General features: G+C 33.7%; 1 protein-coding gene across 3 annotated transcripts in view; it reads left to right on the forward strand.

Moving 5' to 3' along the window:
• The window catches only part of nectin3a (nectin cell adhesion molecule 3a), a 112,798-nt gene that overhangs the window by 62,980 nt on the left and 34,980 nt on the right, over positions 1–14,838 (forward strand). For all 3 annotated transcript variants that reach the window (XM_087283835.1, XM_087283834.1, XM_087283836.1), the window contains exon 3: positions 8,409–8,708. In XM_087283835.1, the coding sequence (XP_087139961.1) occupies positions 8,409–8,708 (300 nt within the window). The remainder of the gene's footprint in view (positions 1–8,408; positions 8,709–14,838) is intronic.

Consider the following 14,838-nt stretch of genomic DNA (forward strand, 5'->3'; position numbering starts at 1 on the left):
AGACTGTCTGCTTAATATCTGTTGAAACTGCTTCTTCAACAGACATTTAATAGACTATAAAAAAACCCTAACCCTTACAGGCTTATAATCTAATGAGAATTAGTTGGCATATAGATGAATTATAACTTAAATTCGTCAAACGGACCATCAAAATAAAGTGATACCAAAAAAATTTTATTTATTTTGAAATAATGCATTTGTAAATGATTACTGACATCAGTCCTTTTTATATTTAAACCTAACAAATGATCATAGCAATATGACAATGCTTATTTCCCCAGACTTATCCCGAACATGTAATTCATTTTACAGACTCTCTAATTTTTAGGTTTTAGTATGAGCTGTTCACATGACGGCATTAAAATATGAACATTTTGCCTCTTTAAACTGTAACAGTAAAAAACTTTTTTGTGAGGTTACTTTAAATAACTGCTACTCTTATGATCAAAAAAATTTTAACACAAAAGTATTAACCATTGTTAACAGTTTTCAACACTAATACATTAATTATTACTAAGTGTAATGATTGGAGTGGTGACAACAAGGGTCAGATCCAAATAGCTTTATTTAGAATAGTCAGGAAGGCAAGGTTCAAACAGGGACAGACTGTAGCATGCAGATACTCCAAAAGAGTTGTAACAGGCGAAAGGTCAAGGCAGGAAGCAAAAATAACATAAACAGCAAAACAAACAAACCAGGTTCAAAAACAGGGCTAGGAACAACAGGGAAAGTGCTTTGAAAAAATAACAACAGATGACAAGCCCTGTCCACATGAACAGGGGTATATTCAAAACCGCACTTTTTTCCACATGCTTTGGCTGTTTGTCCACATGAAAATGCAGTGTCAGGTGACTGAAACTGCAACTTTCTGAAAATTCTGGCCAGGGTGAAGATTTTCCAAAACTTGGTTCAGTGGGATCGTGTTGATGCTGAAACCAGAGTTTTAGTCTCATGATGTAAGCATGCATGCTGTTTTCTCCTCTATGATTGGCCAACACAGCTGGGTTCACTCGAAACACGGAAGACGTGAATGAGGCAAATTCTGCACATTCGCGGCAAATGAATTACGTATTCTGAATTGTTCAGCCGCAGGACGACAATACACTTATGTACTCATTTTTGCATAGACTAGAATGCAATATACTTGCAAAATATACTTAATTCCCTGTTTGATGTAAACTCATTAAAAAAAAGAGTTATTATCACCATCTGGGTGTTCGGCATGCTCAAAACATGCATCACAGTTTGCTTTGCGTTTTCATGTGGACGAAGATATTTAAAAAACAAGTGGGGAAAACTCAGCCAGGACTTGTTTGTATGTGTGTGCATGTGCGTGTGTGTGTGTGTGTGTGTGTGTGTGTGTGTGTGTGTGTGGTGTATATATATATATATATATATATATATATATATATATATATATAGTACAAGTAATCAGCCTTCGCAAGTTTCTGCCATGTGTGTGTAATCAAGGGGTGATCTGGAACTGGTGTGTGAGTGCAGTGCATGATAGGATATGTTGTTCAGTACAATGGCAGATGTATAGTTTGGGTGAATGACAGGAAGTTCTCCAGCGATCTGTAAGAGCTAGATTGCAGGTGATCATAAAACAAAGTTACACTGGTTCACATATTTTGTGATTCTTGAGTTTTTTTTTATTTATTTATTTATTTATTTATTTATTTATTTATTTATTTATTTATTTTTGCTTTTGAATTGCATTATGACACCTTGATTTCTTCTCCAACAACATTTGATGTTAAAAAAATGACTTTTAATGACATTTTTAATAGTTTGAAAATGATATATTATATATGATATATTACCTTTATTGGGTGTAATTACAGTACAAAAACATGTTAATATACTGCCAGTACTTGTACTGTTTACAGATTATTTCTATTCTTCTTTTTCCTATACAATATATGAGTTCAAACTACTAAAATGTGAATAAAAGTCACTTGATGAACTGCACAGTTGAATTTTCAAAATCAAAATTTGACAGAGTAGAGATTAAGGTCCCGTAATGCAATTCACAACCATAAATAAACATAAAACAACCCAGTATATCATGAATAACACAACAGATATTTCCTTTTATAGTGTATGCTATATAGTTTGTACCAGCAAATGACTCTGCTTTCATTTTAACTCCATTTTAAGGACAAAAGCGATTTAAGGAATGAAGCAGTAATGTATTAGGTCTAAGTGTGTGTGGGCGACTGTGACCCAGACCCAAATCCTGCCCAGTCTGATGCTAAATCAATACCATGACCCTCTCCAGGGCATTCGCCCACCCGCAACATGCCCATGCCGGCAGATTAGCTGCCTCTCGTTTTGCACTCTTATCAGGAGGCTGGAGTGTGAATGAGTTGCCAAGAAGCTCCAGCGAGCGCTGAGTCAGCAGATCTGCAGCGGGATGCAGATGGCATACGGAGGGTTCGGATGAATGCAGAGTGGGACTCTGGTCTTAGCTTTCGAAAGTCAGCGCTCGGTGATGCGCTGTGGTTCCCCTGCGTTCAGGTGCCGCAGGGCTATTTTTAGCATTAGAGGTCCCGTGGGGTTATTTCAATTTCTGGTTTACAGGACGGGGCGTGTAAACGGAGTCGAACAGGTGTGTGGAGCAGACGGCCTCGCGTGGAGGATTAAGTTTGAGTTCCTGGCGCACATGGCAAAACTGTTTCTTCAGAGCGCAGCTGCTGCGACTCTCTAGAGAGAGGCATGGAGAAACGAAAGAGGGGAAAGGACATATGAAAGTACCATTGATAGGTCGGATTATGGTTGCATAAGGCCACATGTGGTTTCAATCTTAGATCTCTGTATTAAATTGCAGTATAATCTGCAGATTTCACATTGAGGATATGATCAATTTTGACTTTAACAGATTCAAAGAAATTAACACTTTAATTCAGCCAGGATGTATTAAATTGATTGAAGGCCACTTTATTATTTTAATAATGTTTTCCTGTTCATTGAAAACCCTGTAAAGATGTACTGTATCATGGTTTCTACAAAGACAGCCGTGTTAAACACAGGTAGTAATAATAAAATGTAGTTGAAGTAATTGTAGTAGTAGTAGTAGTAACAGTAGAAGTAAAGGTAAAAGTAATAAATAATAATAGCAGAAAAAGAAATAATAGCAGCAGAAGTAGTAGTAGTGTGATAGTATGGTAATAATAGTGTCAGTAGAAGTCATACCTGTAGAGAATTGTAGTATAAGTTTTAGTAGCAGTGATAGTTGTAGAAGTCATAGAAGTAGTTGTAGAAGTCATAGAAGTAGTATTTTTAGAGACAGAAGTTATAGTAGTAATACAGGTTGAAGCTTTAGTAATGCAGTAGTAGTATTAATACTTGTAGTAGTGGTAGTGGTAGAAGTAGAAGTCATTATAAAACTAGTGTTGGAATATTTAGCTGGGTGTTAAAAATTCCATGCATGTTAAAAAGGTCAGGAGAGGGGGGTTTCAATGCTAAATATTAATAATTTATTATATACAAATAAATAATTTGATAAACAGAGCTCTGGGTCACGTTACACCAATGCAATACAAGAATTACATTTGGGAGGAAACTCTTGGAAACTCTGCATTTCCCTGACTCCAGTATTTATACACAACTGATATTGAAAGGTGCGAGTTTTGGTGGAATTCGTCACTTGTCAATCATTCTGCAGTCCTCCAGCAGCTGCACCCAAACATACTTCCTCTTTTTCTCTTTTTCCGCACACCACTGAACAGTTAAATGCACCTGCTTTGAGGCCTCAATCGACCCCATCATATTTTTCATGTATGGTAAACATTATGATATGACTTTAGGCACATTTTACTTCTTTGCTGCACAGGAAGCCCCAAACATATTTTCTGACGTGCTGCATCATTCTAGTCAGCTGTATCTACTTCTGCAAAACTGCTAATTAGTAATATTAAGCATGTCACACTTTGAGGAGAAGTTCTGGTTAATTTATCACTTAGCTATACAAATGTTTAATGAAAAGTAAAAGAAACAAAAGTAACAAAAACTAGATTCCTTTTTTCACAATACTAGCAATTGTAGAGATAGAAGTTGCAGTGGTAGAAGGAGAGGTAAAAGCTTTAGTAGGATTAGTAGCAGTAGTACAAGCAGAAGTAGAAGTTGTAGAATAAATAGCAGCAGATGTAGTAGTTTTGACAATAGTATTAGAATGACAGAGTAGTACTGAAGTTGGATGGTAATATTAGCAGAAGAGGTAGAAGTTGTAGTATTAATAATGGTAGTAGAAGTTGTTGTATAGCAATAATAGTTGTACAAGTCATAGTAGAAGTAGCAATTGTAGATAAAGAAGTTGTAATAGTTATACAGGTAGAAGGAATGTAGTAGTAGTTTGACTAGTAAAGGTAGAAGAATTAGTAAAGTTAATTGTAGTAGCAATGCTGACGGTGGTGGTATTAGTGGTAGTAATAGTAGAAGATATTTGTAGAGGTAGAGTTGTAGTCTTACTAGTAGAAGTAGTAGTAGTAGTTATAACAGTGGAATAGTAATTGTAGAGATGAGTTAAGAGATAAGAAGCTGTTATATCTCTGATGTAACCTAAGTTGTAGAGAAAAGAAGCTGTAGTAGTAGTAGTAGTTGTTGTAGTGGTAGTATTAATACTTGTAGTAGTAGTAGTAGTAGTAGTAGTAGTAGTGATATTAGAAGTCATGGTATAAATAGTGGGGATGGAAGTTGTTGTAATATTAGTAAAGTTAGAAGCTTTATTAATGGTAGTAGTAGTGGTGGTGGACGTAATAGTACTAGTACTATAGTTGTAATAGTAGTGGTAGAATTGGAAATTGTAGCAGTTGTAGAAATAGGTGTTAAAATAAAAAGACAGGTAGAAGCTTGAATGTAGAATGTAGTAATACTACTAGTAGTAGTAGTAGCAGTTCAGTGGTAGTAGTAGTTGAAGAAGAAGCTTTCTTATTAGTAGTAGTAGTATAAGTCATAGTAGAAGTAGAATTATAAACATAGAAGTTGCAGTAGTAGTATAAGATGTAGAAGCATTAGTAACAGTAGTAGTAGTAAAAGAGGTAGAAGCTATAGAAATAGTAGTAGTAGTAGTAGAATTCCTAGAAGAAAGAGTAATTGCAAAGAAAAAAAGTTTTTAGTAGTTGTAGTAGAGTTAAAAGCTAAAGTAACAGTTGTAGCAGAGGTAGAGGATGTAATAATACTAGTAATAGTATTAGTAGTATTAGTAGTGGAAGTCATTTTAATTGTTTTAGTAGTAGTAGTAGTAGTATTACAAGTATAGCAAAAGATTGGGTAGTAGTAGTTGTAGTAAGTTATTGTAGTGCTAGTAGCAAAGTAGTACTAGTAATTTTAACAGTCAGAGTTGTACTAGTAGAGCGAAGTATAGTAGCAAAATCTTCTAATCATTCTAATTGTTGTAGTATCTGACACTCATTAAAATCATATTATATATTAAAATTTACATTTACATTTACATTTAGTCATTTAGCAGACGCTTGATATACAACATACAGTTGAAGTCAGAATTATTTTCGCCCCGTTTAATTTTTTCCCCAATTTCTGTTCTATTCTGGGAAGATAGTTTCAGCACATTTCTAAGCATAATAGTTTTAAAAACTTATTTCTAATAACTGATTTATTTTATCTTTTCCATGATGACAGTAAAAAATATTTTACTAGATATTTTTCAAGACACTTCTATACAGCTTAAAGTGACATTAAAAGGCTTAACTAGGTTAATAAGGTGAACTAGGCAGGTTAGGGTAATTAGGCAAGTCATTCTATAACGATGGTTTGTTCTGTAGAATATCGAATAAAAAAATAGCTCAAAGGGGCTAATAATTTTGTCCCAAAAATGTTTTTTTTTTTTAAACGTATAACTGCTTTTATTCTAGCCGAAATAAAACAAATAAGACTTTCTCCAGAACAAAAAATATTATTAGACATACTGTGAAAATTTCATTGCTCTGTTAAAAATAATTTGGCAAATATTTAAAAAAGAAAATAAAAATCAAAAGGGGGCTAATTATTCTGACTTCAACTGTATGTTATTTATTTTAGAATATGACGAGCACATGAGAGTCCAGCATTCTGGATGTCAACAAGACCAGTATTGTGGGCCACCATGATAACGTCAAGTAAATATACTCACAAAAATACTGTAAACTGTTCTGTAAAGAAAATGTATTATAAAAAGTCTTGACAACAGATGTTTTATGTTAATTTAACTTTAATGAGATAATCAGGTCTAAACTTTTTTTTTTTTTTTTTGATCTGTGCAAATGTCGGTGTTGCTTGTACTGTGAATGTAACCCTTGATGTGTGTGAGTTGATGCTGTTTCACAAACAAAAGCAACAGCTGAAATCTAGTCAGTGGTTTGTGCCTAGGTCGGCTGAATAAACAACAACAGCAAAACATCTCAGAATAATTAATTTATCTGTAATGGAGCTGTGACTTTCCTCTTGTTCTCTTCATTTGTATGGACTCTCTATGATATTAAGACACTAATATGGCACTTTTCTGTGTAGACGGTCACTCAGACGCACTCAGGAAGGTTGTTGTATTCCTGCCTCAGCACTCAGCAATTTGACATCATCCATTTTTAATGGAAATTTGTTGGGTCGCGGTGATCAATCAATTCTGAGAGTACAGTACAGCTTCCACTCTTTACATTGCTTATTTATTCATCTTGTTGCATATCATCCTGTAGGTTCAATATCAATAACTCATTTCATAGAGTTCTTCCAGACTCTTCCAAATTCATTTATTTTTCGGGGGGCACATTTTGTATAATCTTGTTGTCAAGGATTGTGGTAATTGTCAATACAAGTGAATTACTCATTATTTATTTTATCATGCAAGAGTTTGGGGGTTGCTTTTTTTTTTAAAATGCATAATATATTTTTTATTTAATCAAAAATACACTACAGACAGCGACTCTTTATTCCGATTAAACAGCTGTTTTTTATTTTAATACATTTTAAAATGTGATTTATTTTTGTCTTAATCTAAATGATAAACTTTCACACTGCGCTTGAACTCTGCAGTGACTCCACAAATCTCATGTGTTCTGAATGTGCTGTAGGTTAACTATAATCCAAACTCAACATTGTGCATGCTGCGATGTGACTATTGCAGATGACCAAATTGCAATATCGATGCTGAAACATTTTGTAGGCCTAATTTTAACTATAGAACATATTGAACCTTGTTTCGCATTGTATATTATAGTAAAACGCTGATTTCATTAGATTTTTTATTTTTTTTATGTAACTCTCGCATTTTAAATTAATTCATTTATATATATATTTTTTAGAAATATTTTTATTTAATTAAAAAATACTCTTCAAATAGTGAACTGTTATTACTATTAAACAAATCTGTTTTTATTAATGTATTTTTATACTTGTGATTCATTTTTAAATTGTGATATTTTTAGGAAAATGTTATCCTACCCAAATATTTAAATGCATTTTAGCTGTATTTAATAGGTTTGGTTTTGAGTAAAATGTAATAATTAGCTATTCTTAGATAACATTTCTTTCAAATTTTGAAATAAAAATATTGCCATTTATAGCAATAACAAATGTTTTGTTGTGATTGAAAAGCAAAGATATAACTGTTCTGAAACTTTGGAATTTGGAATTGGGAAGTTTGAATTTTGGAATTTTTGTGTGAAGTTTGCTTGCTCTCCCTGCACTCGCTGCAATTTCGCTATACGAAAGTGTAGTGACAAATAAAGGCTTGATTGATTTGCATGGGTTTCCTCCGCTGTGGCGATCCCTGATTAATAAAGGGACTAAGATGAAAAGAAAATAAATGATTTTATTTTAGTTTATTTTTATTTTATTTTATTTTATTATTTATTTACTTTTTATATTTTATTTTATTTTATGTATAACACTAAGTGTCGAAATGAAAATGTTTACTCTGAAAAAAAATGTCATCAATAGTTTACATTATAACAAAATTTATCTATATAAATCTTAAACCCAGAAAAACTACCAAAAGTTTTTTTTAATTCACAAATTCCTTCACTAATTCAAGCCACAATAAATAATTAAACAAAAAGCAAATCTAAAAAGCATCTTATTAAAGGATCCTATTCAATTTAAGGTCACATATTTTAAATTACATTTCTTGCAATTAATAAACTATTAACTGTAACGTTTGCCTTAATAAACTCCTTATTTTCTGCTTAGTAAAATAGATTTTATAATGTAGCAGTTGAGTTTAGATATTGAATAGGATTAGAGATGTAGAATAAATTCATGCAGAATTTGTGCTTTAAAAGTACTAATAAACAGCCATTATCCTAAAAATAGGCAAGTAATAAGCCACTGAATAATAATAATAATGAGAACTGATACCTAAACTAAACTGTTATCAATTTTGTTTCTTTCTCTTTTTTTTCTTTCTCTCTCTTTAGTGGAGCCAAAGGTCTATGTGTCTCCGGGCTCCTTGTCTCTGACGGCGGATGATGGTGAAACTCTGGTGGCGACATGTACAGCTGAACGGGGCCGTCCCGCGGCCGAGGTGTTTTGGGAATCAGATCTGCCGGGTCAAACAGCAGTCGTCACACAGTCAGAGCCAGAGGGGACCACAACTACTCTAGTGCACTACGTCTTGGCCCCTACACGAGCCTCGCATGGCCGCTCCCTCAGCTGTGTTGTTCGTCACCCGGCCCTTTCCAGAGATTTCCGAATACCCTACCGGCTCAATGTGTTTTGTGAGTGTGCATTCATCAGTATTAACTAGGCCTGCACCATGTCTGATATATACATATCATTTATATATATTTGCTGTATACTGTACAGTTGAAGACAAAATTATTAGCCCTGCTTCTTTTTTCTTTTTTAAACATTCCCAATATGATATTTAACAGAGCAAGGAATTTTTCGCTGTATTTCCTCTAATATTTTTTCTTCTGGAGAAAGTCTTATTAGTAAAATATAATGCAATGAAATCAGTCATTAGAAATGTGTTATTAAAACTATTATGCTTAGAAATGTGTAAAAAAAAATTATTATTTCTGTTAAACAGAAATTGTGGAAAAAATAAACAGGAGGGCTAACAATTCTGACTTCAACTGTATATTGTGATATGCAGGGATTACTTAATTCTGATAGCTAATTCTGATGTGGAGCCCCCTTATAAATAAGGGACTAAGCCAAAAAAATCAATGAAATTTAAAAATAACCTCATCATATATCTCCCTTTTAAAATATACATAAGACTGTTAAGAGATGATATCAATTTTACTGACCACCAATGGATCAAAAACACAATAAAATGATACAGTACTATGTTCCAACTCATTAATTGCATTAGATGGTTTTTACAGTGATTTTTTTTTTACAGTTCATTTGGAGATCTTCTTCAAGACAGGACTTTTTATCAAGACAGGGAAATTTATATTAAAGTCAAAGAAAAACTAAGTTTTATGAATATCTATTCAAGTACAGCAGATGCGAATGAGGTGGCAGAGAAGCTTACTTAAACTTGCTCTGGGAAACGCTGTTGCTGTCAATCATTGTTTACTTCACTAAGTTTAATGGTGAAAGGATTGATCAAATAAGCCTGTTGATGGAAGGTTTGTGAAGAAATGTCATGCTCTCTCGTAAAAGTATTTTGCAGTATTTTCAAAATACAAAATACTATATTTTATTTTGATACATTTGTGGTTGCTGTATTTTGTAGTTTATTTTGAAACACATAAATATAAGGTATTTTGTGTTTTATTTTACAATAAAGTCATATTAAAATAAAATAAAATACAAAAATTTAATACATTTTTAAAATACATTTCACCAGATGACTTGAATTGCTCTAAGTAAATATATGAGCTATATCACATAAGTAACAGTGTGATATGGCCATATATCAGCACTGGTGGGAGGCGTGCGTTGGCACGAGGCCGCAGGACAAAATTCTACTCGCAATACCCCATAATGACAATGTGAAAAATTATTTTTTTGAAATTGTTGCAAATATATTACAAATAAAAATCCTGGAAAATCTGATGTATATAAGTATTCACAGCCTTTGCTCAATACTTTGTTGATGCACTTTTGGCAGCAACTACAGCCTAAAGTCTTTTTGAATATGATGCCACAAGCTTGGCACACCTGTCTTTGGGAATTTTTGCCCATTCCTCTTTGCAGTACCTCTCAGGCTCATCAGATTGGATAAGAAGCGACGGTGTACAGCCATTTTCAAATCTCTACAGAGATGTTCAATAGGATTTAGGTCTGGGCTGTGGCTGGGCCACTCAAGGACATTCGAGTTGTTGTGAAGCCACTTCATTGATATTTTCGCCCCAGTCTGAGGTCAAGAGCACTCTGAAGCAGGTTTTCATTCAAGATGTCTGTACATTGCTGCATTCCTCTTTCCCTCTATCCTGACTAGTCTTCAAGTTCCTGCTCCTTAAAAACATCCCCACAGCATGATGTTGCCACCACTATGCTTCAGTGTACACTACACTACACTGTTAACCCTTACTGTAGATTATGCAGTAAATAACTGTAAAATAGCCAGTGTTTAGCTGTAATGAAAGGAAACAGTATTTTACTGTAAAAGGAGCAGGATTTGTATGAAATTCTTTAGTGCAAAGAATAAATCACAGTAGTTTACTCTATCTACCCATTACAGATATTTACTGTCATAATAAATGGTAAATTACTGATCAACCATTACTGCCCCATCTACTCTGATGCTTTATGTTGCTATTTATATTTATTATATAATTTTATATATTTCTATATATTTACTGTTCAGTTTTGATATGTGAATGGTCAGTATTGAGGGGAGAGTGGGACATTGCATTGATATTAAGCTGAATTTTACTGCAGCCATGTGTTTTCTTTGGTTTCTTTTATATTTTAACATTGAGTATCAGGAGTCAACCAATGCCACAGAGATTATTAAAAGCTTAGCATAAGATATGGATGAAATGCATTTAAAGGCAAAAATATTCACACAGAGCAAAGAAATTGTCATAATAATTCTTATAACTTTGTTTACGTTTCTATAATTAGTCTAATTTGCCTAATTTAACCTATAGTTCAGCTTTTAAATTGCACTTTCAACTGAATATTAGTATTTTGCTAAATGACTAGTAAAAATGTGTTATTTAAAAAAAAAATCTTAAACAGCACGTACATACATGTTTGCAGAGACTCAATGAATTTGTTTGGAAAACTTCAATTAAAGTAAGTAAAAGTGGCATTAACAGTATAGTATAAAGGCTTTTCTAAATAAATGTATAAATCATGTCATTTTTGTGTTTTTTTATTATTACTACAGATTTGGAACGACATGAGGATTAGATTATTTATTATCATTTTTTTTCTATGGATGAAGTTTGCATATTTTAATTGTTTTTATTAAACAATATGTGCATAATTGTGATAAATATAGGCAGTTGCTTTGAAAATATGCTATGCTCCAGGGGTGTCAAACTACTAGAGGGCCGCAGCCCAGCAAAATTATGTTCCAGCCCTGCTTCAACACACTACCTTTAGATTTAGTTTGATCAGGTGTGCTTAATTAGGGTTAAAGCTTAACTGCACTCTTACCCTGTAGATTATGCAGTAAAGAACTGCAAAATAGTCAGTGTTTTGCTGTAATGAAAGGAAACAGTATTTTACTGTAAAAGGAGTAGAGTTTGTATAACATTTTGTAATGCAAAGGATAAATTACAGTAATTTACTTTATGTACTGTGACAATAAATGGCAAATTACTGTTCAACCATTACTGTCCCATTTACTCTGATGCAGAGACGTGCATTTTAAAGGCAGAAGACAATGATTTAGGCCTCACCACACTCCCACAGGCTGTCTTATTCTAAACACAAAGGTATTAGAAAAAGTTTTCAGAAAATGCTGGCTCTTTAAGGGAGTCAGGTGTTTGATTTGTTTACTGCTGAGTGTGCTCTATTCTCTGTCTATCAATTCAGATGTAGAGTCTGATGTTTTAGGCTTTAAATAAGAATCTACAATAAGTAAGTAAAATGTGTTAAAATGTTTTTGAGGGTTTCTAAAATAAGGCTATGTTTTAAGTTATATTGTTGTTATCTGTGAACTGTGAACTGTGTACTTGAAAGCTACATTGTTAGCTAGTTAGCCTCTCCTCGCTTTTGAGTATATTTATTTATTGGATATTGCATATTGCAATAATGTACAGATGCTAAAAGTTTATGCACATAAAAACCAATAAATTCCATCACCTCAGTAAGGTAACATGTGTACAGAAATCATCACAGGGAATCACAAAAAATATGATACAAATAACTATCCACACACAAAAGCTCCACTATCAGGTCCCAGGTTGTGAGTTTGTTGCTAAGTACTTTTCAGAGCTGTGTTTTCTCCTATGAATTTATATTAGAAACAATAGAAAAGTTTGTGGTCATGAGATTTTAAAGTAGATAATAATTATAACAATAAAAGATTGGATCCTTTGGATTTTCGGTGTTGCCGACTTTGTTTTTGTTTTTTATAATTATTTTACACTTTTTAGTGAGAATTGACAGTATCTGCCTGTGTTTGACAAACATGTTTCTACATATATATATATATATATATATATATATATATATATATATATATATATATATATATATATATATATATATATATATATATATAGAGAGAGAGAGAGAGAGAGAGAGAGAGAGAGAGAGAGAGAGAGTATGTGTGTGTTCTTTTCATATGCTTATTTTTTAATAATTTGAAACTTAAAAAAATATAAAAATAAAAAATAAAATAAATATTTTGTGTTTTTTGCTTTTTTTTTTTTTGCATGGTCAGCATTGAGGAGAAACACATTTTACTGCAGCACTTTCTGTTTGTGTGTGTGTGTGTGTGTGTGTGTGTGTGTGTGTGTGTGTGTGTGTGTGTGTGTGTGTGTGTGTGTGTGTGTGTGTGTGTGTGTGTGTGTGTGTGTGTGTGTGTGTGTGTGTGCGTGCATTTTTTTATTTGATATGTGATTGTGATAAATGTTGGCAGTTGCTTTAAAAATATGCTATATACCATGGGGGTCAAACTCCAAGTTCCTGGAGAACTGCAGCTCAGCAGAGTTTAGTTCACACCCTGCTTCAACATTACCTGTAGATTTCTAACAAGCCTTAATTAGTTTGATCAGGTGTGTTCAATTAGAGTTACAGCTTAAAGTCCCAGTCACACTGCACTTTTCTCCCTCTAGACTTCCATTCATACGCATGTGAATGCTGCAGACCTGTAATGCTAGCTCATGCGAAAAATTTCACTGTTCGCAGCATTGGAAAGTTCAAACTTGGAGATCTCTGACCTGCGAAATCACATCATGTGATTGCTTGAGATGAATCAAAGATCAAAACATGACCTGTCTGAACAAAAATTTAAACTATGGACCAGTCGCTTGCTTTTTTAATCTCTAATTATTTTGTTTAATCCCACTTCTTTTCGCAGTGCCGTATGACAGAATTTTGCATGCTCAAACGTTAGTGTGACCGCAGCCTTACTGTGCAGACCTTTAATATGTAAGACAATATTTATATCTGCTGATTTCTTAATTTTGTTATACATTTTCTGTTGTATATTTGTTTGCTGCCAAAACAATAAAATACATTTGTCTAAATTTTTATGCCTTCTATTTTTAATAACAGGTAAGAATACTAATTAAATTTAGTAAGACTATGACATACTATTAATGTGTATGCAGTATAATGCTGTGAGTTGTAACACTACAGCACAGTAATTAACTGTACACAGTTTCCAGTTAGTTACCACTACTGCTCTATTACAGTAATTAACTGGCAACACTGTTGCCAGCTACTCACTGTAATGGTTCGGTTACAGTAAATAACTGGCAACACTGTTGCCAGCCACTCACTGTAATGGTTCAGTTACAGTAATTAAATGGCAGCACTGTTGCCAGTTACTTACTGTAACCAAACTTTTACAGTGAGTAACTGGCAACAGTGTTGCCAGTTTTCTACTGTAAAAACGCCCGGTAAGGTGTAACAGTGTACAATAATTAGCCTGGTGATGAGCGGTACCTGGTTTTCTACAAACGTAACGCCAGGCATTCACTCCAAGTTCAATTTTAGTCTCATCAGACAAGAGAATTTTGTTTCTTATGGTCTGAGGGTCCTTCAGATGCCTTTTGGCAAATTCCAGGCTGGGAGTGTCTTCCGTCTGGCCACTCTACCATACAGGCCGGATTGGTGGATTGCTGCACATATGATTGTCCTTCTGTAAGGTTCTCCTCTCTCTACAAAAGAACGCTAGAGTTTAGAGTGACCATTGGGTTATTGATCACCCTGCCCTTCTCCCCCGATCACTCAGTTTAGATGGCCGGCCGGCTCTAGAAAGAGTCCTGGTGGTTCCAAACATCTTCCACTTATGAATGATGGAGGTCACTGTGCTCATTGGAACTTTCAGAGCAGCAGAAATGTTTTTGTAATTTTCCCCAGCCTTGTGCCTTGAGACAATCCTGTCTCTGAGGTGCTTTGACATGCACTGTCAACCCTGGGACCTTATACTGTATAGACAGGTGTATGTCTGTTCAAATCATGCCCAATCAACTAAATTTACACTCAGGTGAACAATCACAGGTGAACTCTGCTTAAAATAAGCTGTTGAAACATCTCAAGAATGATCAGTGAAAACTGAATGTACCTAAGCTCAATTTGAAGCTTCACAGCAAAGGCTGTGTATACTTATGTATACTTATACTTATATATACCATGTGATTTTTCAGGTTTTCTGTTTTTAATCAATTGGCAACATTTTTTATTTTTGCATTGTCTTTATGGGGTATTGTGTGTAGATTTTGAAGGAAATGAATGAATTTAATGAAAAATGAATTTAATCCA

Source organism: Danio rerio, chromosome 15 (genome assembly GCF_052040795.2).
Source record: "Danio rerio strain M-AB ecotype USA chromosome 15, GRCz13ab, whole genome shotgun sequence".
In the NCBI taxonomy this organism is placed as follows: domain Eukaryota; kingdom Metazoa; phylum Chordata; class Actinopteri; order Cypriniformes; family Danionidae; genus Danio; species Danio rerio.